The sequence below is a fragment of the Bison bison genome, unplaced genomic scaffold, assembly GCF_000754665.1.
Source record: "Bison bison bison isolate TAMUID 2011002044 unplaced genomic scaffold, Bison_UMD1.0 scf7180017864063, whole genome shotgun sequence".
Taxonomy (NCBI): Eukaryota; Metazoa; Chordata; class Mammalia; order Artiodactyla; family Bovidae; genus Bison; species Bison bison.
Genome location: NW_011494635.1, coordinates 3,570,019 through 3,596,869, shown reverse-complemented (window position 1 = coordinate 3,596,869; position 26,851 = coordinate 3,570,019). Strand labels below are relative to the sequence as shown.

The following is a 26,851-nucleotide window of genomic DNA, read 5'->3' as shown; positions in this document are numbered from 1 at the left end:
CTTTTGGTATCTCTGATTTTCTTGAAGAGATCCCTAGTCTTTCCCATTCTGTTGTTTTCCTCTATTTCTTTGCATTGATCGCTGAAGAAGGCTTTCTTATCTCTTCTTGCTATTCTTTGGAACTCTGCATTCAGATGTTTATATCTTTCCTTTTCTCCTTTGCTTTTCGCTTCTCTTCTTTTCACAGCTATTTGTAAGGCCTCCCCAGACAGCCATTTTGCTTTTTTGCATTTCTTTTCCATGGGGATGGTCTTGATTCCTGTCTCCTGTACAATGTCACGAACCTCATTCCATAGTTCATCAGGCCCTCTATCAGATCTAGGCCCTTAAATCTATTTCTCACTTCCACTGTATAATCATAAGGGATTTGATTTAGGTCATACCTGAATGGTCTAGTGGTTTTCCCTACTTTCTTCAATTTAAGTCTGAATTTGGCAATAAGGAGTTCATGATCTGAGCCACAGTCAGCTCCTGGTCTTGTTTTTGCTGACTGTATAGAGCTTCTCCATCTTTGGCTGCAGAGAATATAATCAATCTGATTTCGGTGTTGACCATCTGGTGATGCCCATGTATATAGTGTTCTCAGGAGACTTTATAATTCATTTTTATGCTTTCACTTTGAGTTCATTTGATCACTGTATAAAATCAGCAAGACTTTTGTATCTTAAGAATTTTTGGTAAGTGATATGTAGGAGTTCACAGTAAGGAGATTTTGTAAGCAGAATTTCAGAATGTTAATCATGCCTGTATTTGAATATTAATAGAACTTATCTTAGGAATGTTAATTTAATTAAAATCTAACAAGTTAATAGATCAGTACTTTATTGGATTAAAATACATGTTTTTCACAGTAAGGAGATATCTGCCAATTCTGGTTTTAATGGGTGTTTTCATTATGGATTGAATGAAGGACTTATATTTTAAGGCCTTTTCAATAACTGTGAGGTAAGCATGACTTTTTTCCTTTAGTTATTAGTACATTAACCAAGGGATATCCTCATACTGAACTGTCCTGGCATCCCTTGAATAACCCCCTGAATTATAATGTATGAATTTTGTAGTGGGCCGTTGGATACTGTTTTAAATTATTTCAAGTTCTTTTATTTGCAGTGTGTGTATGTGTGTAGTCTTTTTCAGCTGAAGCACTGATGTCACAGGGGCCTCATAAAAACAATTTGTAAGTTTTTATTTTTTATTTTTCTCCATGCTCTGGTCTCTGCATTTTTAAATCGAATCCTCTTAAGGGAAGTCATGTTGGGCTTTTTGGTGTTAATTTCCTTGATACTTTTCTTTTTCCCCTGGAAATGTTTAAATGTTTAAACTTCCTATCTCTACTGAGGTTAGTTTTGGTAAATTGTATTTTTAAGGAGATCATTCGTTTCACCCATGAATATGCTTGTACAGGTATCTCTTCGAGAGCCTGCTTTTCATTCTCTCATGTGTATGCCCCAAAATGAAATTGCTGGATTATGTAGTAATCCCATTTTTAATTTTTTGAGGAACTGCCATACTGTTGTCCACAGCGGTTGTACCATTTTACATTCCTATCAGCAATGCACACAGATTCTAATTTCTTTACATGCTTCCTTCCAGCACTTGGTATTTTATAAATAATGTGCATCCTAACAGTTCTGAGGTTATATCTCATTGTAGCTTTGATTTGCATTTCCCTAATTATTAATAATGTTGAGCATCTTTTCATATGCCTATTGGCCATTCATATATGTCCTTTGGAGAAATGTCTATTCAAGTCCTTTGTCCTTTTTTTTAAATTAATTTATTTTTTATTGAAGGATAATTACTTTATAGAATTTTGCTGTTTTCTGTCAAACTTCAACATGAATCAGCCATAGGTATACATATAACCCCTCCCTTTTGAAACTCCCTCCCATCTCCCTTCCCATCCAACCCCTCTAGGTTGATACAGAGCCCCTGTTTGAGTTTACTGAGCTATACAGCAAATTCCTGTTGGCTATCCATTTTTAAATTGACTTTTTTGTTGTTGTTATTGAGTTTTAGGAGTTTGCTGTATATTCCTGATGTTAATCCCTTATTGGGTATGTGATTTGAGGATATTTTCTCCCATTCTGTATGAGGCCTTTCTACTCTCTGAATAGTGTCTGTGATGCACAGTTTTTTTTTTTTTTAATTTTCATGGAGTTCAATTTGTCTGTTTTTTTTTTAACCTGTGCCTTTAGTGTCATATCCAAGATACCATTGGCAAATGTAGTGTCATGAAGCTTTTGCTCTGTTTTCTTTTAAAAGTTTTTGCTGTTTTAAATGTCACATTTAGGTCCTTGATCCATTTTGAGTTAATTTTCGTGTAAGGCTATGCATAAGGCTGGAGCTTCCCTCATAGCTCAGTCAGTAAAGAATCTGCCTGCACAGTGGGAGATCTGGGTTCGATTCCTGGGTGGGGAATTCCCCTGGGAAAAAAAATGGTAACCCACTCCAGCACTCTTGCCTGGGAAATCTCATGAACAGAGGTGCCTAGTGGGCTGCATACAGTCCATGGGGTGGCAAGAGTCAGACACGACTTAGCGACTAATCCACCACCACCACCGTATGTAAGGCTCCAGCTTCATCCTTTGGCAAGTCAGTATTCGATTTTCCCAGCACAGTTTGTTGAAAAGACTGTCTATTCCTTGTTGAATATTTGACACCTTTGTTGAAAATCATTTGACCATAAAAGCAAAGATTTGTTCATGGGCTTTCTTTCTAGTCCCCTGGTCTGTATGTCTGTCTGTATTGCCAGTACCACATTGTTTTGATTACTATAGCTTTGCAGTAACTTTTGAAATCAGGAAGTGTGAGCCCTCCAGTTTGTTCTTTTTCAAGATTATTTTGGCTTTCAGGGTTCCTGTGATTTTTCTTTATAAAGATGGCTGCCATGTTTGGGTGCCTAGATGTTCACAACCAGTATACTTTCACTTGAATTGTATCTTTAGTATTATGAAGTGAATTTCTCTATTTCATTTGATACTTTTGAGCCCAAATCCCACCTCCTCTGATGCCAGGGTAGCAGTCTTTGCTTTCTTGTTACTTGTGATTGCCTGTTTTAGGGCTGTGTTAGTCAAGAGGATTATCTGATGCCTGTGGCCATGTGGCCTGGGCTGCCCGGCCCCAGGGAGAGGGCAGCTCCCCTCCCTCATCGAGTCTGGGCACAGTGGCCAGGGCTGACTTGGAGGGAGGGAGTGGGAGCAGAAGCTGCAGGGTTGTCTATGCTTCTGTCACCAGAGGAGTATGCTATTACCCCGTGACTCTTCTTTAGTACCCTTTGCCTGATTTCCTTACTTGGGAATCTAGTGTTTTGTCTGCCCTGGGAAGCCTGCATTACCTACCTGTATGCCAGTCAGTGAATGTGCTCTACTTACCCCTCTATTCAGGGTGTGTGTGTGTCAGGGGGATTCAGGTATTTGTATAGGTCTCTTTCTGCTTACAGTAGGGTTATGTCCCCATAAACCCATTGTAAGTCAAAAATGTGTTTAACACACCTACCTGGCCTACCAGAGCACTTCCATTAGCCTACAGTTGGGCGAAACAATCTAGCACAGAGCCTGTTTTATAGTAGAGTGTTGACTGTCTCATATAATTCATTGAATACAGTACTGAACATGAAGGCAGAGTGGGTGTCTGGTCCAGAATGATTGTGAGTGTGTCAAGGAGCACATGCCTGAACTCAGATGGTGCCCTTGCCAGGCCCGTCACGAGAGAGGGTCACTGCAGACCACTCACCTGGGAAAGGGCCAACATTGGGAGTGTGCTTTCTCCTAAATTCATATTACCTTCACAGCACCTTCTGTTCACATGTTGGTGTGGTTTCCTTGATGACTAGGATTTTGGGGGTGGGTTGGGGCTTGCTGCCATTCCAGTTCTGCCACCTCTGTTTCCCAAAACCCTGGGTTTTATTTCCAGCTCTGCTTTCTTTCACTAACTGCCAAGCCTCCTCTCTCCTTCCCTCCCCCAGAAGCACATCTTCTGGAGCCTGACACCTCTAGCCAGGCCCCCCTTCCAAGCCCCCATGCCCTCCAGGTCTCATACTTGTGTCCTGGACCCCACACTGCAGCCCCTCTCTGAAGGGGTGTTGCTGCCTGTGAACTGCGCTTGTGGGACCCTGCTGCACCCCATCTTGTGTCCAGGTATCCCCTCCTGATTGCTAGCAGGGGCTGTCTTCTCCTTAGCTCTGTTGTGTGCATGCTAAGTCACTTTAGTTGTGTCTGATTCTGTGCGACCCTATGGACTTTCGCCTGCCAGGCTCCTCTGTCCATGAGATTTTTCAGGCAAGAATACTGGAGTGAGTTGCCATGCCCTCTTCCAGGGGATCTTCCTGACCCAGGGATCGAACATGTGTCTCTTGTGTCTCCTGCATCAGCAGGGGAGTTCTTTACCACTAGCGCCACCTGGGAAGCCCCTAGCTCTGCTGGTTCAGGGTTTTTACTGCCCCAGCTTTCTTAAATGAAATCTTGTTGACTTCTGACTCAGTGGTCTCCAATTCGTTGAGTGGATCCAATCCATTGGTTACATCCACTCCTTGTTGATCTGTGTGGTTCCAGAAAATACAAGGACCTGTTTTTGTATTTAGGCAGCTACCATTGTCCTATAGGAATCTCAGGTCTCAATGATTAAGTTTCTGTTTAAAAAATTAAAGTTTTATGAAGATTGAAATTAAATACCAAAGTTTCTCTTGACAAGTCATGTTGTGTGTGAGTCATTTCTGAGTTTATCCAGTAATTCCTATTCTTAGCTTCCTTGTAATGTTTAAGTATCTTGGTTTGTTTTACTAAAAGATCCAATCTATACATATCTCCCCTCTACAGGAGGCGTGACCCCTCGTCACACTTGACCCCTCATCTGGAGCTATTACCAGATAAAAGTCCCACCAGCTTTATGTGCTGTACCTATTCTTATAACTTTATTTCAAGAAGTTATGCTTAAATGCAAATACTTTGGTCAGACAGTCCTTAAACGTCTCAGATTGTTTCCTGCATTTGAGAATCTGTGATTCTTTTTTGTTAAATAGAAATAAAGTGAGACGTTCTCAGAAGGTGGAATCCCAGGGTCCAAGGCAGAGCACATGGTGGTCGAGGCTGAACTCCCTGCTCGGCTTCTGCTGGTTACTCTGGGAGTGCTGTGGATCTGGGGCAAAGGGTCAGGAGCTGATGGATCCTTGCATTTGTTTGTTAGCAGTCCGACTCCAAAGCCTACCTCCTTGCAGCCACACCTCTTGTTTCTGGTTTGTGAAAAAGCAAAGGATTTGAGTCAAGCAGTTACAGGCACGTGAGCCATTGGTGCCCACAGCTCTTGCCTTGTTATCTCCCCACCCTCACTGTCCATGTGCTCAGTTACAGTTTCCTGGGCTTCCAGATAGCTTTCACTCATCACAAGGAAAATGCAAGATTCTGAATGAGTGAGGGGTTAATAGTCTTGTCTGCGTGTAGATGTCATCTGAGCTCTCTGGACTACTAGGCTGTGATTTTCCCAGGCTGAGTTTTTCCCTCCTAAACAGGAAGGGGCAGGGAGGAGAGTCAGGGGCTTGGACCTGGCTCTGCTGTTTTGGGCTCCTGGGGAGCGGTGGGGGTGCGTGTCGCTCTCACCCCATCTCCTCTGTGGAACCTGGGGTGGGGGTGTCAGGCAATCAGATTTTTCCAGCCTGCAGTTAATTATTCTTTTCTCAGCACTTTGACCTCCTTGGTAAGAACGTTATTTTGTCAGTGTTTTCTGGCAGGTTAGTGCCGTGTGCTGCTGCTGTTTAGTTGCTAAGTCGTGTCCACCTCTTCTGTGACCTTACTAACTATAGCTCACTAGGCTCCTTTGTCCACGGGACTTCCCAGGCAAGAATACTGGAGTGGGTTGTCATTTTCTTCTCCAGGCGATCTTCCTGAGCCAGAGATCGAACCCGAATCTTCTGTGTCTCCTGTACTGGCAGACAGATTCTTTACCACTGAGCCACCCAGGAAGCCCGCCATGGGCTGTACTGTATCACTTACAATGTAGACTCCTCACTGAAACTTGTTTCTGTTTTCATGAATCTTCTACCTCAGTTCTAAGGGCTTTGGATAACAGTCAGTCAAAACTATTTTTCTTTAAAACTCAAAAAAATCAATTTTCACAGGTATAAAACACAGTAGACATTTGGAGTGACTTAAAAGTAAATTTTTTCAGTGCAAGTTCAGTTCAATTGCTCAGTCATGTTTGACTCTTTGCAACCCCATGAGCTGCAGCATGCCAGGCCTCCCTGTCTAACACCAACTCCCGGAGCCTACCCAAACTCATGTCCATTGTGTCATTGATGCCATCCAACCATCTCATCCTCTTCTGTCCCCTTCTCCTCCTGCCCTCAATCTTTCCCAGCATCAGGGTCTTTTCAAATGAGTCAGCTCTTCGCATCAGGTGGCCAAAGTATTAGAGTTTCAGCTTCAACATCAGTCCTTCCAGTGAACACCCAGGACTGATCTCCTTTAGGATGGATTGATTGGATCTTCTTGCAGTCCAAGGGACTCTCAAGACTCTTCTCCAACACCACAGTTCAAAAGCATCAATCTTTGGTGCTCAGGTTTCTTTAGAGTCCAACTGTCACATCCATACATGACTACTGGAAAAACGATAACCTTAACTAGACGGAACTTTGTTGGCAAAGTAATGTCTCTGATTTTTAATATGCTGTCTAGGTTGGTCATAACTTTCCTTCCAAGGAGTAAGTGTCTTTTAATTTCATGGCTGCATGGAGTAAAAAAAAATAAAGTCTCTGACTGTTTCCACTGTTTCCCCATCTATTTGCCATGAAGTGATGGGGCCAGATGCCATGATCTTAGTTTTCTGAATGTTGAGCTTTAAGCCCTCTTTTTCACTCTCCTCTTTCACTTTCATCAAGAGGCTCTTTAGTTCTTCTTCACTTTCTGCCATAAGGGTGATGTCATCTGCATATCTGAGGTTATTGATATTTCTCCTGGCAATCTTGATTCCAGCTTGTGCTTCTTCCAGCCCAGCGTTTCTCATGATGTACTCTGCATATAAGTTAAATAAGCAGGGTGACAATTTTTTCATGAATTCTTTAAGTTGTGTCTGTTTATGACAAGTGAGTTCTCTGGTGCTGTTAACGTCAGCATTTTTCTGGTGATTCTGTTAAGTGAGAGGTGAGGGTCTTGAGTCTCGCAGAGTTCATTCATTAGTTTTGTAAAGATCGCTGAACCTGACATCAGGTGTCCGCTCCACCACTGACTTTGGCTGGATGACAAGCCATTGACCTCCAGGTACAGTGTTTTCCCTTCTGTAATATGGAGACTGCATTCTGCAGTCCATAGGGTCAGAAAGAGTCAGACACAACTTTGTAACTGGACGACAACAACACAGAGATGTCATCTTTTGTGGTCGTTGTAATTCTGAAGGTGGCAGAAAGCACATGGAAACATGCAGCATAAGACAGCATGTTGTAGGCGTTCTATTATTCTTAGCTGAACCTGCTTCTGAAAATAATAGGATAAAGTACATTTTAATTAAGCTAGTTTTATTTAGAAACCTTTAATAAGAATGATTGCACTGTAATTACAGTTCAAGATTCCTGGTACACTTTAGAAAAATAAGACACAGAAAGTGGCAAGCCTTTTGTTATCTCCAAGGAGCTGTGGCTAAGATTGAAAGCTTTCTTGAGTTAGGAATGTTCATCACAATAATTAGCTTTTTTTAAATGTAGCTTTGAAGTGAAGGAAAAGGAGCGTGAAGGTGTGAGCGAGAAGTCTTTGCTCTTCTACCGCTTTATTGTTGGTGTGGTTTGTTGCCATCCTGTCCCTGGTTGTATGACATACCCACCCAAAGGGGAGTTTTTTAGAGGAGAGGAAGATAGCTTTATTGAGGTGTAATTCACATACCATACTATTCACCCATCCAGAGTGTCCAGTTGAGTAGTTTTTAAGCATATTCGCTAAACGATGCGGTTACCACAGCAAGTGGTTTTAGCACGTTTTCATCACCCCAGAAAGAAACTCTGCCCACCCTCTCCATTTCTCTCCAGCACTCCCAGCTCCAGGACCAGCCTGTTGCAGCCCTTGCTGGTGCATGGTGGGCTCCCCTGGGACTGGCCCTTCACTCCACATGATGTCGTGAAGGTCGTCTGCTTTGTAGCACAATTAGTGCGTCCTTCCGTACATCATTCCTTTTTATTGTCTGATCTGCTCCACTGTGTGTATACCACCTTCATTTATCATTTTTCAGTTGATGGACATTTTGGTTGTGTCCACTTCTGTCTATCATGAGCTATGCTTCTGTGAACATTTGTGTACAAGTTTTTGTGTGGACCGATGTCTTCGTCTCTCTTAGGTATGTGCCTTGATGTAGAATTTGGGGTCATTCAGTAACCATGTTTAACCTTTTAAGCAGCTGCCAGACTCATCCAGGGTAGCTTCTTATACAGTTTGCCACTTGTACTGGCAGTAAATGAGGGCGCTGGTTTCCTGCATCCTCCCTACATTTCCTTAGTCCTCTCTTTTGAGTCTAACCAGCCTGGTGGGAATAAAGTGCTGTCTTGTGGTTTTGATTTGCATTTCTCTGATGCTTAATGATGTTGAGTATCTTTTCAAGGGCTTATTGGCTATGTCTTTTTTTTTAAGCTTTGGGGAAGTGTCTATTCAGATCTTTCACTCATTTTTACTTGAATCATTAGTCTTTTTGTTATTGAGTTGTAAGGGATCTTTATATATTCTAGATACAGATCACGTACGAGGTATACAAATATTCCAGAGTTTGTATGCCTTCAGTACACAAATCTAGTTACAATGATCATCCTGACTGACTCTGGGTCCAGCCCTACACAACTCCATATGGATTATTTCTTCTGATCTTCATAATAACTCAGAGGTATAGACTGTGTATTACCCTCAGTTTACACATGCAAGATTGGAGACCCAAAGAAACTAAAGTACTAGTCTGGAGTCAGACACTCAGTGGTGACTGCCCCAGGTAGAGTCACACGTGATCTGTGCCTGCCCTCTGCAAGCTTCGTGGCATGGGGTGCCCCTCCTCTGGACTGCAGTCAGCCTTGGCCTCGCCCTCTCTCAGTCCTTACATCCATTTTCTGCCGGGAGTTCCCCTTGGCGTGTGGTGTGTGTTGTGGAGAGCCCGTCTTGTTCTGGTTCTCTCTCTCATTCTTTCTTGTTTATAGAGTAGACACACGAGACAGAGGACCAGTGGGCGTAGAGGCCTCAGCTTGGTGGAGTGGAAACTCTGAAAGCAGTGGGGTTCCCCTACAGGATGTTGTAGAGTGCATTTCCACCCCCGGCCCCTTTCACGCCAGGCATTGCAGCCCTTGAGCAGCCTGGTGCATTGCTGCTCCTGCGTCGGGTTTTGTTTTTAAGTCTGAACACAAACAGCGGACGTTAAAAGCATCAGCATGTCTTTATCCTTCAAAATTCAGCCTCCTTTGAAAAACGTACTTCTCATTCCTTGGGACAAGTAAAACTTCGGTTCACATGCATGGAAAGGACGCTCTTGAGGGTGTAGGCCCTGGGTCCCGCCACAGCGGTGTTTGAGTCTCGGTGCTCTGGAATCCTCGCAGGGTGGCGTTTACTCTCTTAGACCTCGGTTCCCTCACCTGGGACAGCAAGGGTGATCAGAGTGTCCCGTCCGAGCTGCTGGCAAGGTTCTCTAGCACTGGTCTGGCACGTCGTAAGTGCTTGGTAGATGTCCATTACTTGAGGGATATTTAGGGACATGGATGGTTGTTACTGTAAAACTTAACCTCATCTTTACATTTTTCTCAGAGGAAACACAAGAATAGAAGAGGCTTGTGAAATGTATACCAGAGCTGCGAACATGTTCAAGATGGCCAAGAACTGGAGTGGTATGTATGAAGGTGGTGTTTGTTTGCTTTCCAGGCAAATAACTTTAAAATCACTTTGAAGGAGGACATGACTCTCCGCCTTCCCCTTAGAAAAACTGCTGGCTGCGTGGGCAGGGTGGGGGAGAGGGGCTGTTGATCCAAGGAAGCAAAGCTTGAAATACTGATTGAAGTTTAGGCATAAAGGCGTGTCTGCTTTAGTGTCTGCAAAGCACTTACTACAGTGGGCATGTGGTTTTAAAAGACTTACTATTACTTGGAGTTAAGAAGGGTAACCTTTGGTGTTTACTCATGTGCTTAAATAAATTTAGTACAAGGAGTGAAAGTTGAAGTAAAAGTTACTGAAAAAGATGTCAGATACATAGAAATGCCTGCTTTTCTTTGCCTAAACCTTGGTGGAGACTTTCTAACCATACCTTACCCTGATAACTGATTGTGGTGCCCTGAGAAATGAGGCAGTTGTGGGTGTTACTTCTAAATCCTGACAGACTCCTCATTTTCTAACATAATACTTTTTTTTTTATTTTATTTTTAAACTTTACATAATTGTATTAGTTTTGCCAAATATCAAAATGAATCTGCCACAGGTATACATGTGTTCCCCATCTTGAACCCTCCTCCCTCCTCCCTCCCCACACCATCCCTCTGGGTCGTCCCAGTGCACCAGCCCCAAGCATCCAGTATCGTGCATCGAACCTGGACTGGCAACTCGTTTCATACATGATATTTTACATGTTTCAATGCTCTTCTCCCAAATCTTCCCACCCTCTCCCTCTCCCACAGAGTCCATAAGACTGTTCTATACATCAGTGTCTCTTTTGCTGTCTCGTACACAGGGTTATTGTTACCATCTTTCTAAATTCCATATATATGCGTTAGTATACTGTATTGGTGTTTTTCCTTCTGGCTTACTTCACTCTGTATAATAGGCTCCAGTTTCATCCACCTCATTAGAGCTGATTCAAATGTATTCTTTTTAATGGCTGAGTAATACTTCATTGTGTATATGTACCATAGCTTTCTTATCCATTCATCTGCTGATGGACATCTAAGTTACTTCCATGTCCTGGCTATTATAAACAGTGCTGCGATGAACATTGGGGTACACGTGTCTCTTTCCCTTCTGGTTTCCTCAGTGTGTATGCCCAGCAGTGGGATTGCTGGATCATAAGGCAGTTCTATTTCCAGTTTTTTAAGGAATCTCCACACTGTTCTCCATAGTGGCTGTACTAGTTTGCATTCCCACTAACAGTATAAGAGGGTTCCCTTTTCTCCACACCCTCTCCAGCATTTATTATTTGTAGACTTTTGGATCGCAGCCATTCTGACTGGTGTGAAATGGTACCTCATAGTGGTTTTGATTTGCATTTCTCTGATAATGAGTGATGTTGAGCATCTTTTCATGTGTTTGTTAGCCCTCTGTATGTCTTCTTTGGAGAAATAACATAATACTTTTACGCAGGGAAGGTACACAAAATGAAATCAGAATTCTTTTCGAGAGGGGGTGGCTCTTTTCCAACACTGATTCAAGAAGCAGAATCTTTCCTCTACCCCTGGAAAAAAAGAGGTTACATGAAGGGGTTTTTCTATAGTGAAGGTGGACATGGCTTTTGACCAGGCCTGCCTGGTCTCTGTGGGTCTCTGGCCCCGTTGAGCCTGCAGATGACCTGAGGTGGGGGGCCTTTCCCTCCCAAAGTGCATTTGTTTCCCCAGGGGCTCTCCGAGCTTGACGGAGATGTCCATGCCACGCTGAGTCACGTGAACGTAAGGTGTGCGATCTCTCCACTTGTTTCTAAGGTGGACGCTTCCAAGTCAGTTCCGTGAAGTAGATGCTTTGGCTTAGATGGCCCTGAAAGGTCCTTTCTGGCTGTAAAACTCTTTTTAAAACATTTAGATAAGAAAGACATGTTCTGTTTCCAAAGTGCCTTTGCCCCTGAATTATAATGTATTTTAAAAGAGAGGAGAAAAGAGGATTAGTGGTCACCTCTTTTTTTTGGTTCAGGTCCTATTAGTGTTGTTGTTCAGTTGCTCAGTCGTGTCTTAACTCCTTGTGACCCCACGGACTGCAGCACACCAGGCTTCCCTGTCCTTCACCATCTCCCGGAGCCTGCTCAGACTCATGCCCACTGAGTCAGTGATACCATCCAGCCATCTCATCTTCTGTTGTCCCCTTCTCCTCCTGTCCTCAATCTTTCCCAGCATCAGGGTCTTTTCTAATGAGTCGGCTCTTCGCTTCAGGCGCCTAAAGTATTGAAGCTTCAGGTTCAGCATCAGTCTTTCCAGTGAATAATCAGGTTTGATTTCCTTTACGATGGACTAGTTGGATCTCCTTGCAGTCCAAGGGACTCTCAAGAGTCTTCTCCAACACCACAGTTCAAAAGCATCCATTCTTCAGGGCTCAGCCGCCTTTATGGTCCAACTTTCACATCCATACATGACTGTTGGAAAAACCAGGGTAAAAAGTGATCTTATCTAAAAAGACCTTTTCCTTCCTTTATCTGAGGACCAGATGTTCTAACCTTTGAAAATTCCTTTCAGAGTGTTACTGTTTATATAACTGAAGGGGATATATGTGTATCCTCACCCCCACCCTTGTGATCTCTTGCCTGGGCTGACATCTCCCTGCTTCTTGACTTTACCTGTTTGTTTTAAAGAAACCAAAGTAGCCCTGTTGAATCTCTAGTCAGGTAATGTAATCTCAGAGCAGAGCTATAATCCTTCAAGGTGGCCTTCAGAGCCGAGCTGGTCTCCCATCCTCTCCTCACTCTGGACGCTTCTCCTACCCGCCCACTCCTTCCCCAGCACCCTCCTCTGACTCTTTGCCTGTGCTGTGCCCTCCTTCTGACACTGTCTTCCCCACAGTAGGGTGTGGCTGGTCCCTGTTTTCCTCCAGGTCCTTCTACAAATGTCATCATCCTCTTAGTGAGGTCTCTCCTGGCCATCCCTGGCAGTCCACTCTTCTGGGAAGCCCCTTCCCCTCTTCCCCGATGCCCTTAGCACCATCTAGCAAAAATAAGTGAAGTTCATTTGTTCGTTTGTATTGTCTGTGCTTTTATTATGTGCTGTCCCTCCTCGGAACATAAACCTTGGAAGGCCAGCGTGTTTCTGTGCTTCCTCTCTGCCCTGCCTGCAGGGCCTGGACCCATATGTGCAGCACAGTAGACAGGTGCTGAGTGTATTTTACAGAGTATTAGGTTCCTTGAATTTGGGACTAATGGACTAACAGATACCACTGTTTATAAAATAAACAACAAGGACCTACCGTATATCACAAGGAACTATACTAGATATTTTGTAATAGCCTATGAAGGAAAAGAGTCTGAAAATGAATATATATATATATATACACACACATACGTATAACTGAAACAGTTTGCTGTACATCTGAAACTAACACAACATTGAATCTACTATACCTCAATTTTAAAAGTGGTTAAAAAAGGAAATAATAAACTGAAAATTAGGTTCTTTGAAATCGTTGCCATGTTGCCGTGGTGGTGATCGTGATACCACTGCATCTCATCTGTTTATAGTTTCAGAAGTTATTTTATGAGAATAAAAGAATTTGTCTGATTTGTCTGTTACTGTGCTCTTGAGAGATCATCCTGGCAGGAATTAGATGTTTACAGTTGAGGAAACTGGGTCTGAGAAGGTGTGTAACTTTATTTTGATAATACACTCCTTTAAAGATACTTCCACATTGGTAGAGATAGAGGTTAGTGGTGTTTGGAGTGAGTGCTCAGATTGAAAAGGTGAGCCAGCAGCTTGTTTTGGAAGGTGGGAGCGTGAAATTGTCAAATCAGCGCTTTTAATACTGTCCGGGGAAGTGGAGCCAGCCCGGGAGAGCCTGTGTGCCGTGCTGTTACCCCCAGCCAGGAAGGGATGGAACACCATTGGTTCTGGAATGGCCAGCATAGATAAAATGTCAAAAAATGAAATTACTGGTGGGAGGAGGAGGATTAAGTTCTAAAAGAAATGCTGACATTTCAATCTGGCAAAGCACAGGTGTGCTCTGAGGGCAGATATACATGTGATTATGAAAATGGCCAGCACGTGAGTGTGTTTCTGGGGCCACGCTGTCCTGAGCACTTTGCCTAGAAGGTCTGAGTGATGGTACACACTTCTGAGACCCAACTCATCAGAGCTGCTCTTCGGCGGTCGCATTCCTGAACTATGGTGGGAAGTTTCCAGCTGCCCTGAGGTCCTAGGTTCCTGCCTACCACTTGGCAGCAGCTTGGACCCTCCTCTGGGCTGCCAGGTTCATGATCCACAAAGGTAGGGGTCAAGGCCTGGTGGGCAGGCTTCTCCGGTCCCACCTCCAATCTTGGGCCAGTGTTGGCTCAGACTGGCAGGGCCTAGGCTGCACTGGTGGGTCCATATCTTCAGAAGTGCCCGGAAGTCCTCTCGTCTTCGTTCTTATTCAGGGCAAGACTTGAAGCTGGGCAGTTTGATTTGGGGGCTTGTGCTGCCTCTTCTTGTGTTGCCATTTCTCCGGCTATGCTGGCCGAGTCAGTGGAAATGGACCCTCCCAGCCTCATGCCTCCTCGGAGACGCCCATCAGTGTGGGGCCTGCACTGGGGACGGAGCTGAGTGCTGAATGCGCAGTCAGTGTGGAAGGAGGCCTGAGGCTGAGAGCAGCACTTGTTGCTGGCCCAGGCGTCCCGGGCGTCTTTGTGGTCACCGGAGGTGACTGGGTCACATGCACGTGTGCCACCGTCAGGACGGGGCCTTCCCCAGGCGTGGGCTGGAGCGGGGCTGCCCTGGGGGTGGCTGCTCCTGTGTTTACTCACTCATGTGTTGTCTTCAGCTGCAGGAAATGCATTCTGTCAAGCCGCCAAGCTCCACATGCAGCTGCAGAGCAAACACGACTCAGCCACCAGCTTTGTGGACGCCGGGAACGCCTACAAGAAGGCAGACCCCCAAGGTGAGCCTCGCACCCCCCAGACCTCCCACGAGTTCTGCTGCTGAAGGGAGACGCACTCCCGGACGGTGGAGATTTGAAGATTTTTAACTCTGATCATCTGAAGTTTCTGTGGAGAAAATCTGTTAAATTTATCCTGTTGTCAGTACCATCGTCTTAAACACCATCTATGCTGCATTGTGGACAGTTTTTTTGAAATTAGCTTTAACTTCATGTAAGTCTTTAATGTTAATTTCATGAATGTGTACCTCGCCCACTAAGGGAAACAAAGGTTCGTTCCTTTACTTCTGAATAGTTTATGTGGAGGTGCAGTGTACGGGAGGTCGTAAAATCCAGTAATTACAACAGTTTATACACACAGCATTCATCTGACTTTTTTAGTATATGTGCTGCCAAAGCAAGTACTATCTGACTATTTTAAAAAGCATTTTTCCAAGTGTTGGTTTTGAGGAAAGAATGATCTTGGTTATTTGAAGTGGTGAAGTTTTTCAGATGTCCTTTGTTTTTGAGCTGGAGAAACGTACATCCTGCAATTGAAGGCCTGACCTCTCTCCACACATGCACTGTGTTTGTGGGATTGCCCTCTGGTTTCAGCAGCCCATTTTAACACAAAAATCCCGAGTTTCCTGACAATCTCACATTGGAATAAGGGCTGTGGTATAAGGATTAGCTATAGCTTATTTCCAAAGGGAAAAGCTGGGCACAGCCCAAGTGCACAGTAGAGTCATTGCACATCAGCATGTAGTGCCACACTCACGTGGTGCAGGCACTCAGGCCCTGACGTCCGGGACGCCCTGTGACCTAGGACGTTTGCACGGCAACTGAAGGACCACAGGGAGCCGAAATCTCAGGTTCACAAAAAGTGTGTACTCGTGGAAATGCGTCCAGAAAACAGAGGAAAAGGGCATCAAATTCCTAGCTGGGGGATTGAGTGGGATTTTGTGGGTAGCTCTTCAATTTTCCTGTATTTTTAAAGGCACGACTATCCATGTTTCTTATGCAGGTTGGGGGAAATCACTTTCATTGTCACTAATCTACTTACTTTCCTGATTCTTCCGTTGGGTCTTTTTGCTTTGCTGCCTCTCCAGAGCAGAAGCAGTGCCCTGGGCGCTGCCAGCTGCGTGCCCATGTTGTAAATGTCTCTGCTCTGTGAGGTGGGCACTCATTGGCCCCGTGTGCCCGAGTTGTAAATGCCTCTGCTCTGTGAGCTCACTGTTCTGGGAAATCGGTATTATTCATGAGCTCATTTATTAGACTTTTTCTTCCTGTTGATATTTGTTAGTACACCGAAAGTTAGCATCTTCTAACCCTGTACAAAAAGTAATTGTCTTCCAAAATCACTGCATACACGTGATGTCAGTGAGGAAGGAGCTGCCCTCAGGTTTTAGCAGATAGATGGATGGGTGTTGATGCTGGCTCCGGCTCCATTGTCCTGTCTTCTTGATGCAGGCTTCCCCATGAGGTCCTCAGGGTCAGGGTAGGTGTCACTGAGCCAGCCTCCCCTCCCCACCCTGCCCTCCTCTCTGATGCTGCAGCCTCTGTGTACTGGCTCGTGGAGGGGCTGGGCATGTGCAGATGCACTTTTGCTTCTTACCAACCACCCTGCCTCCCCTTCGCCCCAGCGGGGCCCCCTTAGCGGTCTAGAAGCCCCCAGGAAGACAGGCTTAGCAAACCCTCTGACTGAATGGATTTTTCATTGTTTCTCTTGAATGCCTTCGCTTCAGAGGCTATCAACTGCTTAAATGCAGCCATCGACATTTACACAGACATGGTAAGACCTGCCTTGCTTGAGCGGCCGTGGGGTGGAGCCCTCGAGACGGCTCACGGTTAACCGGAATGTGACTGCTCTGTTTCCTCCCCAGGGAAGGTTCACGATTGCGGCCAAGCACCACATCACCATCGCAGAGATCTACGAGACAGAGCTAGTGGACATTGAGAAGGTGCGCAGATGGGGGAATCTGGTGGGTGGGGACCCCAGGCGCCCCTGCAGTGGGGATGCGAGGGCAGAGGGAAGCATGTGTAGTTGGGGTCTCCTGGAGACCTCGGGTGGTGGCAGGAGGGAAAAACCCCTTACCAGGGCCCCAGGCTGCCTTTGCTCAGATTTGGGACAGCATTTGTGTAAAACCGAGCACTGTGGGCAACAGACACGCATCAGGGAGGAATGGCTGGTTTTGTTGGTGGTGGATGCTGAGCTCAGAGATCACCTTCATCCCATGCCTGCTTCCGCCCTGGACTGTTGTCACTCTCGCTTCCTGTTTCACCTCTCTCTTGGCCACTGGAGCATGTCCTTCCTGGTGCTCTCACCCCTGCCCGTGGCTGCTTCCTCCTCTTCTCTGGGGGCTGGGCTCTCATGCCCTCCCTGCCCTCACTCCCGTGGTCCTCGGTGCTCACACAGCTTCACGGCATGTGTGCTCTGTGTCTGGCAGCAGCTTGTCCGCGTCAGCAGTGAATTAGGTGGTTTCTCCACTACTTACAGCCTTGGGGCCTGTCCCCTCACCCAGCACCTCTCCCCCCACCCCGGGCCGTGCTCCCCTGTTCCTCATGTGGTGGCCACCCTGACCTCTCCGGAGCCTCTCACGTGTCAGGAGTGCTCTGCCTCAGGGCCTGTGACTGCTGTTTCCTCTGGTCTGAGCTCTTCTACCACACGTCAGTTCTGCAGAGCTTTGCCTATTTGATACTGTGATGGGAACTGTTCCAGCCGCCTCACGAAAACTGGGACCTCCGCCCTCTCCAGGACACACCCATTGCCCCCCACCTCAGGGCCCCCTTACAGGCGCTCTGACGGCCCGCTCACCACACCTGTCTGGCTCTCTCCCTCCACTGCAGTGGGTGCCCCACACCGGCCCAAGCCTGCCTCTGGTATACCAGTGTGTCTGAGACCCTGGCTCTGCTGAGTGAGCCGAGGGTGCCCTCCCCACCAGAGCAGATGGGATCCCCGGTGGGGCAGCCCCTCAGGACTGCCATGGGATGGGCGGCTTCCCCCTCTGGCTTCACGGGGGTGCCCCTGGTGGTCAGGCGGCTCAGAACTCACTGGCTTATGTCATGGACGGTCTCTGGGCCATCCCTGTCGTGCTGTGCCCTGCTCTTCTGAGGCCACCCTCAGACCTTGACCACATCAGGGCCGTGTGCCGTGTCTCCTGGGGAAGTTTTCTCTGACCCAGGAGCAGGTGCTGAACCCCAGCCCTGAGCCCGTCTTTGTGACTCTGAGTCTGCAGAGTCGATGGCAGAGCAGGAGTAGCGGGGCCGGGACGCTTGTCTGGTCAGGGTGTCTGGAGCGGGCTTGGTCTTTACTGAGTCTGAGCTGTCCTGAGAAGGGTGAGTGCTGGTAGGCAGAGTGTCCAGCCAGCCGAGGCTGCTCTGTCCTCTTCTGACCTCAGCGTTCAGTTTTCAGTCTGAAGGGCGAGATCTCAGGCAGCCTCTTCACCACATGCATCTCTGTGAGATTCAGGGTGGCTAAAACGATCTGTGGTGAATTCCTGGTTTTCTTTTTGTTAAACAACGTTGACAGTTTGTCATGGGAGTTTCTGCAGCCCGTCACGTCACTCCCAGTGCTCCTGCTGTTCTGCCAGTTGCTCACGGACCCTGAAGGGGTCAGGGGTGTCAGGGTCAGGGGTGTCAACGGTGTGGGGTGAAGGCTTGTGGAGCAGCTCGCCTCTCCTTTGGGCTCCTGTATCTAGAAACATCCTTGTCCTCGCCTCCCTGGTGGGACTCTCCAGATTGGGTCGGTGGCGCTTGACATTTGTTTGAAAAATCAGTTACACTAAGGCACCTTGTGTCTTATTCATTCATGAGTGAGTTTCTTCCCTGTCAGTGTGGCCATAGTGTGTCCCTGGTTCACTCGGATTTTAGCCGGCGAATAGGGGTATGTGAAGTTCCGTAAACTTATTTCTCCTTTGACTTCAAGTAGAACATTAATATGGTAACAGTCTGTGATCATCAGTGACCCAGAGGAGCCCTGGTTCAGGTCCCTGGAGAACGGGGTTTCTCTTGTCTGTGTTAGCATAGAGTAGGTATTTATAGGGTAGGGTAGGCTTCTCAGGGTGTAGGTTCTAAAAGGATGATCCATTGAAGGCTGTTTTACCTACACAGTGGGCTCTAGAGCTTGACTCTCAACCACTGTGTTGTCTGTAAGGCCCTGGTGGTGACCGTGGTCCTGGAGCCCCGTCTCTGCCTTCAGGGCCCAGTGCTCTCCAGCATGCTGTGGCTTATCAGGCTCCCCAGGGAGGAGTATAGTGATTGCTTTATCCAAATTAGAGGGTAGTAATTTTGTCTAGATTCATTGTTACATATGCTGTTGTTCTTGATAGTTGTATTCTACTTTTGATATTTATTGTCATCCTTGAGGGCTTCTCAGGTGGTACTAGTGGTAAAGAATCCTCCTTCCAATGCGGGAGACAAAAGAGATGGTGGGTTCAATCCCTGAGTCGGGAAGATCCCCTAGAGAAGGGCATGGCAACCCATTCCAGTATTCTTGCCTGGGGAATTCCATGGACTGAAGTGCTTGGCGGGCTACAGTCGATGGGGTCGCAAAGAGTCAGACATGGCTAAAGTGACTGAACACACAGGCACACCCTCCAGAACAGCAGTCCCACTGCTCCAGGCCAGCCCTGCTCCTCAGATTTTGGGTGGTGAGAGCAGAAGGGTGAGTAGTTTGCTCCCTCCTTGGAGAGAGGGCACACAGCCTGGTTCCCTGCACGGTGACTTGGTCTTGTTTCCCATACTTACCCCATCATTACAATGGGAAGGAGTGCCAAGTACTTTAGAGGATATGGACAATTCAGAGATGATGTTTGATTGGTTAGAAATTCACGGAAAACCTGGTGGTATTGTAAGCAGGACTGCCTGTGCAGTGCAGCTGCCTCTGTCCGCTCAGCACCTGTTAGCTGAGCACTGGCTGTGGCAGGCGTCGCACTGGGCCTTCACCCTCGGCGCTCACAGGGTAGAGGGGGAGGGAAGTCCTCGGCAGTGTGTGTGCCATGGCTCTGCCCCTGCTCCAAAGGAGTCGATGCCAGCTGCATCTTTCAGGTATATGTTTTTTTATGGCTGTTTCTAAATGTGCTATTTCATAAAGAACTTTTCATATTGGAACTTCCTGTCATTATTCTTCTTCTTAGCACAGTAGCCCATTATATTCAATCACTTAAATTGTTCCCAGTTTTTCTCCTATTATCAGTTATACTCAGAAAGCTTGTATGGGAGCGTGTTAGTGAGGGAGGGCTGCATGGCTGATCCGTAGACCCCACGTGTCGTGACTCCACGCAGAAGTGTCTGCTTCACAAATGGGCTCTGGTGCCCTGCAGTCCAGTCGAGGTTGACGTGGCTCCAGAGGTGGCTCTGCTCCCTGGTCATTCCGCCGGCGCCCACGGGAGAGGGCCCAAGGCCATGCAGTCAGCTCTGGGGGCTTCCCAGTGACCCTGGTCCAAGGGCTCTTCTGATGGGGTTCCCCTGCATCCCCACACCCCCGTCTCAGATCCTTGGGGCTGCCCTGCAGACACTGAGCTGCTGGCCTGAGTCCATGTCAGGCCTTGCCTCGTCTCCACTCCTTGGGTGAACCTGGATGTTTAAGGCAGGACTGTGCACATCTACTGTCTGTTTACACCCACAAACTAAGGACAGTCCTTACATTTTGTGATCACTGGTGGGAAGAACATTGCATGGCACATAAAGTGTGTGGGGTTGAAATTCCACCATCCACAGGCAGGTCTCCAGGCATGGCCCTGCCCGTTCACGCCCGTGTCCTTGGTGGCAGCCTCTGCTGCTGTGGGAGAGCCACGGGGGCAGCGGATGGAATGGCTCACGAAGCATTGTGTGTGTCCTCAGGCCTGCTGCAGACCCGCTTGGCCCGCCCCTATAGAAAACACCATCTGACTTCTCTTGCCAGTTGGGGTATAGAAGACGTTGGCGTTTTCAATCTTATGAGGTTCTGTCCATGTATAATTGCCTACAAACTAGCTGATCTTTCCAGAGTTCTTCTCTCTTACGAAGCCTTGCTGAAAACCAGGCACTGTTGTCTGTCTCTTCCCTTAGAATTCCTGCTCCAGCAGCACGGGTTCTGCTTTGAGTCATCGGGTGCTTTATTTCACTGTGTCTTATGCCACAGCATGACCAGGGCTTCTAGCTCTCCAGACTGCAGCCTGTTTCCTCTCCACCTGACAGTTCACAGCATCCCCATCTAGGTGGAAGGCAACACCCTGATTCTACAGGATCCCTAGGTCTTGTAGGAATGTCTATGCTGCTGCAGCGAGCCATAGAGCTGAGTGGAATAGCTCAACTCTGTCACCACTTAGGGTTTGGCAGTGGTGGGGACACCACTTGGGAACCAGGCTGACAGAAAGGCTGCCATCTTCAGTTTATGGCTTCCAGCATCACTAGACGTGGTCGCTGCCTTCAGCTCATAGGAAGGGGACAGGCCTGGAGAAGGCTGCAGAGTCAGCTGTATGGACCACGCCTGGAGGTGGGCCACAGCATGTCTGTTGACATCCCCTTGGAGAGGATGGGTCATCTGGCTGCCCCTTACTGTCACAGACCTGGGGAAATGGGGTGGTGGGCATTTGTCTGGGTTGGGGGGTCAGGAAGAAGAGAATCTGGTGGATGGCAAGCCACCTGCCACCAGATTTCTGGAAGCACATGCTTTCTTGTGTTCCCAAAATAAAGCAAGCCGGATTATGAAAGTTGTGCTGTTGAAAAGGGTTTTTATAGGAAAAAAATACCTGTGCAAATGTAAATGCAACTCTTCAAACAAGTAGTTTGAATAAAACATGTGTGTTTTCAGGCTATCGCCCATTACGAACAATCAGCCGATTATTACAAGGGGGAGGAATCTAACAGGCAAGTATTGTTTTTCTTACAATTTTGTGATATGTGATGAAAGGTTCTGATAGTTTTGTGACGTGTGATGAAAGGTTCTGATAGATTTGTGACATGTGATGAAAGGTTCTGATAGATTTGTGATGTTTGATGAAAGGTTCTGACAGTTGTGTGACGTGTGATGAAAGGCACACCTCCGCTTTTTCTCTGGGGGTCTCTTGCACTGGACCTGGTGAAGGTTCGCTGAGGTGGCTTGTCGTTTTTCTCTGGGACTGTCACCCTGCCTGGTTCTTGGTTTCAGCTCGGCTAACAAGTGTTTGCTGAAAGTGGCCGCGTACGCCGCCCAGTTGGAGCAGTACCAGAAGGCCATCGAGATCTTCGAGCAGGTGAGGCTGCCGTCTGTGCAGCTTTGAGCAGAAGGCCTACCAGAGTTCGCATGCTAGTATTTTGTTCAGGGTTTTGCATCATGTATTCATATGGGCTGTTAATCTTTAACTTTGTCTTGTGATGTCTTTGACTTCGGTAGCAAGGTAATACTGGCCTCAGAATGAGTTAGAACGAGTTCTCTCCTCTTCTATTTTTTAGAAGAGTATAGAGTATTGGTGTTATTTCTTTAGATATTTGGTAGAATTCAGTGGTTTTCTGTACTGTTTTTCTATTTTCATTGATTCCTTCTGTTATCCTGATTTCTATCCTCTACTTTCTTTGGATTTATTTTACTCTTCTTTTTTAGGGCGTTGATGGTGGACGCTTAACTTACTGATTTTCCTCTTTGTTGTGTGGGCATTTTTAGTGCTCTCAATTTCCCTCTAAGTGCTGCTTAGTCTGTCACGATGCTGTTACATTGTTTTATCTTTATTCATTTTTATAACAGCAATAAATAATTTATTCATTTCCCTGGTTTTTTAATAAGTGTTTTGTTTAGTTTCCAAGTGTTTGGAGATGTCCCTGTTATCTTTGTTTTTGGTTTCTGGTTTGATCCTGTTGTGGCTGGAAAGTGCAGTCTGTGTGATCTCAGCCCTTATAAGTTTGTTTTATGTTCTGTGGTGCTGCTGTTGCTGGGTGACACGTTCTACAAATGTTGATAAGCTGCTCGTGGTTGATGGCGTTGGGTTCCTCTGTACACTTGCCGATTTTCTGTTTCTGTTGTTGAGAGTGGAGTGCTGCGGTCTCTATCATTGTGGATCTGTCTAGCTTGCATTTCTGTCAGTCTTGGCTTCACGTTATTTTGCAGCTCTGTCCGCTGCATGCTTATTTAGGGTTGCTGTGTCTTGCTACATTGGCCCTTTTATCTTATAATGCCCCCTTCTGTCTCTGGTAATTCTCTTTGCTTTGAAGTCTTTATCTGATACTAAATGTAGACTCTTCTGCTTTCTTTTGATTAATGTGTATATGACATATATTTATGCATTCTTTTTCTTTCACCCTGCCTATGTTGTGACAGTTGAAGTGAGTTTGTTGTAGACAGCATAGAGTTAGGTCTTGTTTTTAAGTCTACTCTGCTAGTTTCTTTTAATTGGTGTATTTGGACCATTCACATTTAATGTAATTATTGACATATTACAACGGAAGTCAGCCATTTTATTTGTTTGTTTTCTGTTTATCCTTTGTTTTTTGTTTTTCTGTTTGTTTTTTCTTGCCTTATAGGGGGTTGCTTGATTATCTAAAGTATTTTTGAGTATCTCTCTCTAAATAGCCTTTGTAGTGTTTTGCTCTAGGTGTTACATTTACATACTGTATCACAGGGTAATGATGTCATTTTTTTTCAGTTCCAGTGAAATATAGAAACCTTACCTTACTTTCTGTTCCTTTATCCTCTCCCATTCAGTATATAATTGTCTTTAGTATTTCCTCTACACACTTTTAGAAACACATCAGTCACTATTACAATTTTTACTTCAGTCACCCAATTTAATTTACAAAACTGAAGAGGAGAGGAAAGGCCCATCATATTTTCCCATATCTTGCTTACTGTGTTCTTTCTTCTTGATGTTTCAGGATCTCTTCCTGCATTTTGTTCTACTTGGAGGGCAATGTTTGCCATTCTTTTAGGGTAGGTCTGCTGATGACACATTCTTCTGGTGTCTCTTCACCTATGAATGGGTTGATTTCCCCTTCGTTCCTGAAGCTGGGTATACAGTTTCCCTGGGTATACAATTCTGGGTTGACAGCTCTTTTTCAGCACTTGAGAAACGTGCCCTTATGGCTGGCTTAGTTTCTGATGAGAGGTTTACTATCATCCAGGCTGTTTTCCCTGTAGGTGTGGTGGTGTTTCTCTCTGTCACTTTCAAAATGTTTTCGTTTGTCTTCAGTTTTCAGAAGTTTGTACGGCTTAGCAAGGGTGTTTGCTTTGATTTTGTTTGGAGTCACTAAACTTCCAGAATCTGTAGGTTTACGTTTCTTGCCAAGTTTAGGAAATTTTCAGCTACTACATTTTCAAGTGATTTTTAGCCACTCCTTTCTCTCCCCTTCTGGGACTCAGGCGGCCCAGACGCCAGGCCTTGTTTTATCGTCACACACATCCCAGAGCTCTGTTCCTCTTTTCTCATCTGTCTTCTCTCTGCTGTTCAGACCGAGTAATTTCTAATGTTCTTCCATCAGTTCTCTGAGTTCTCCCTCTTTTCCATGGGTTCTGCTGTTGAACCCATCCATTTTTTATGTCAGGTATTACATATTTCAGTTCTGAAGTTTCTGCTCATTTCTTCTTTATATGTTTTAGGGCTTTTTGCTGAGAATTTTTTTTCTTTTCTTCATTGATGCTTCGGTTTTCCCTCTGGCCTCAAGCACTTTAGTAATGGTCGGTGGAAACATTTTAGGAGGAGTCCTTTAACACCTGTTAGATAATTCTAACATCTCGTCTATGTGAGAACTATTGTTTATTAGTTACTCTTTTTTTCATTCAACCTGAGTTGTTCCCTTTTCTTGGAATTGCAAGTGAGTTTTACCTGAAAACTGGGTATTTCTACATTGTGTTATAGGGCAGGGTCTTGTTTAAACTTCCTCTCTCTGCTGGTCTTCTTTGACACTGAAGAGGTATGACTTGTTCCTGCCAGGTGGAGTTGTAGGACCAGGCTCTCCACCTGGCCTCCTGGTTCCTAGCAGATGATGGTAAAGCCAGGTGCACTGGGAGGCAAGGATGCCTCATTCCCTCTAGGAGGAATGGTGCAACAAGCCCCACATGGGCTCCAAAGGCCTCTGTGGTGGGGGCGCAGGCTGGCTCCTAGTTGGCTCCCTTGGCAGAAGAGTTGAGCTCTCCGGCCAGTCTCAGGAGGACAGGCGTCCCGTCTCTCTCTGGCATTTGCTGCTGTGGGTGGGGTGGGCCAGAGCAGGTGTCATCTGAGCCTTCCCTGTCTTGTGCACTGCTCCCCTCCTGGTCCTCTGGCTGGAGAAAGCAGACTTCCGTCTGTTCCTTCACTGTTTTTATTTTTTTTCTTTGCCACACCCACTGGCATTAATGGGTTGTTGGCTTTTTCTGTTCCAAGTCAAGGATTTATGCAAGAAAAAGCAGGCACCTCCCTGCCATTTGCCCTGTTCCCCATGCTGATCTGCTCTTCGCTCTACGTTTTAGTCTCCTGACGTTAATTTTCTATAAAAGGATCAAGGCTTTTAGTTGTACTTAGTGGGAGGGACGGAAGACAGCGAGTCTGTTCTACCCTCCTGGACATGGAATTCTGAGTCGCTTTTAACAGGTTCAGCACTTTATGTCTCAAATACTGTTTCTTGTCCAGTAACATTTCTGGTACATGACTTTGGGTTAAAAGGATGGATTTCATAGATTCTCTAACATGAGACGCAGAGAGAGCACTTGCTAAAGAGCAGGTAAGGGTCAGCATGCTTTTTGTAGGAGAGCCAACCTTTTTACTCTGATCCCACTTTCTTGCCTAGATTGGGGCCAACACCATGGATAACCCTCTGTTGAAGTACAGTGCAAAGGATTACTTCTTTAAAGCCGCCCTCTGCCACTTCATAGTGGATGAGCTGAACGCCAAGGTGAGGCGCCCTGAGGCACAGCTTCTGATGTGCTTCATTCACCCTGAACGCGGGTGCTCAGCCGTCGTCCAGAGCAAAACTGCGCTGTATCCATGAAAAACAAGACAGGGATGAGTCCCTGACCCCATCCTGGCCATCCTGCGGCCACTGGAATCCCAGCTGTCAAGGGTCTTAAGTTAAAGCAACCCAGGGGCCACACCTCATTCAGTAGTTTGGTTTAAAGAAATCAGGGGGCTGAGAGGAGACAGGAAAAGTAGAATCACATCTTTTTTAAAACTTAGAAGTGGAGTTGGAGTGAGGATTGGGAGAAGTGAAAAACAGAGTGAAGGCTGGAGGCAGAGGCGGGGACAGGGTTGGGGTTCGGGCCCTGGCGTCTGGGCACAGCATCCGTCCAGTGCACAAGAGCAGATGCCTGCCCTGGGAGTTTTGACGATGACATCTGTCTTGTGTGGTTTTCTCCACAGCAGCCTCTTTCAGAAAAACTGGTTTAGCAGTTTATTCTTAACTGAAATTGAAATTAAAAATAAATAGATTTGATCAGTACAGGTTGCTTTTGATGTTGAGTGTAACAGTTAAACAGGATGTAAATAAATTGTATTGAGGTTAATAGAACGTCAGAGCTTCATTTTCTGGTTCAGTGACTCAGATGTTAACAAGTGGTTTTCTTCCCCAGCTTGCTCTTGAGAAATACGAGGAAATGTTTCCAGCATTCACTGACTCTAGAGAATGCAAATTACTGAAAGTGAGTAAGTGGGATTGAAATCTAGGAACGTTTTAACCCTGTGAAGCCGTGAGTGCTGCTCTCGCACGCTAGGCCTCAGATGCCGTTAGGGTTGGGTGTAGACCATGCTCTGAATTGGGTGGATCAGAAATGTTAGCACAAGGCTGGATCCCTGACCTGGGTGCCTCTTGTATTTGAAAACCTCCCCATTTTTGTAAGTCATTTAGCAACATCAGTTAGTGTAGTAAGAAGGCTGTTTCTCTATTTAAAGTATTCACTCATAGATGGAACTTTTAAGCCAACCAAGATAATTTTTCTGTATTTATTTTCCCAGAAACTTCTAGAAGCTCATGAAGAACAGAACAGTGAAGCTTACACAGAAGCAGTAAGTTCCCCTTTGGGATTTAATGCGTTCTCTGAAAGTTTACACTGTAGATACAACTTCTCTTTTTCATTGTATAAATGCTAAACATCTATTTGGACATCATTGTGCTTATACCTGTGTTGTTTTCCAAAAGAAATGTTTTTAGATTCCACCAACCTTCAAAATTAAGACAGTCTATGAGCTCTGCTGACTTTAGCT

The 26,851-nt window shown here is 45.9% G+C and overlaps 1 protein-coding gene across 1 annotated transcript in view; it reads left to right on the top strand.

Moving 5' to 3' along the window:
* Nucleotides 1-26,851, top strand: part of NAPB (N-ethylmaleimide-sensitive factor attachment protein, beta) — a gene marked incomplete at its 5' end in the record, with an annotated part of 37,238 nt that overhangs the window by 6,827 nt on the left and 3,560 nt on the right. Inside the window, 9 exons of the mRNA XM_010836604.1 lie at nucleotides 9,753-9,832; nucleotides 14,637-14,753; nucleotides 16,475-16,521; nucleotides 16,613-16,690; nucleotides 21,523-21,578; nucleotides 21,859-21,943; nucleotides 25,443-25,547; nucleotides 26,221-26,289; nucleotides 26,603-26,653. Of these exons, the coding sequence (XP_010834906.1) occupies nucleotides 9,753-9,832; nucleotides 14,637-14,753; nucleotides 16,475-16,521; nucleotides 16,613-16,690; nucleotides 21,523-21,578; nucleotides 21,859-21,943; nucleotides 25,443-25,547; nucleotides 26,221-26,289; nucleotides 26,603-26,653 (688 nt within the window). The remainder of the gene's footprint in view (nucleotides 1-9,752; nucleotides 9,833-14,636; nucleotides 14,754-16,474; nucleotides 16,522-16,612; nucleotides 16,691-21,522; nucleotides 21,579-21,858; nucleotides 21,944-25,442; nucleotides 25,548-26,220; nucleotides 26,290-26,602; nucleotides 26,654-26,851) is intronic.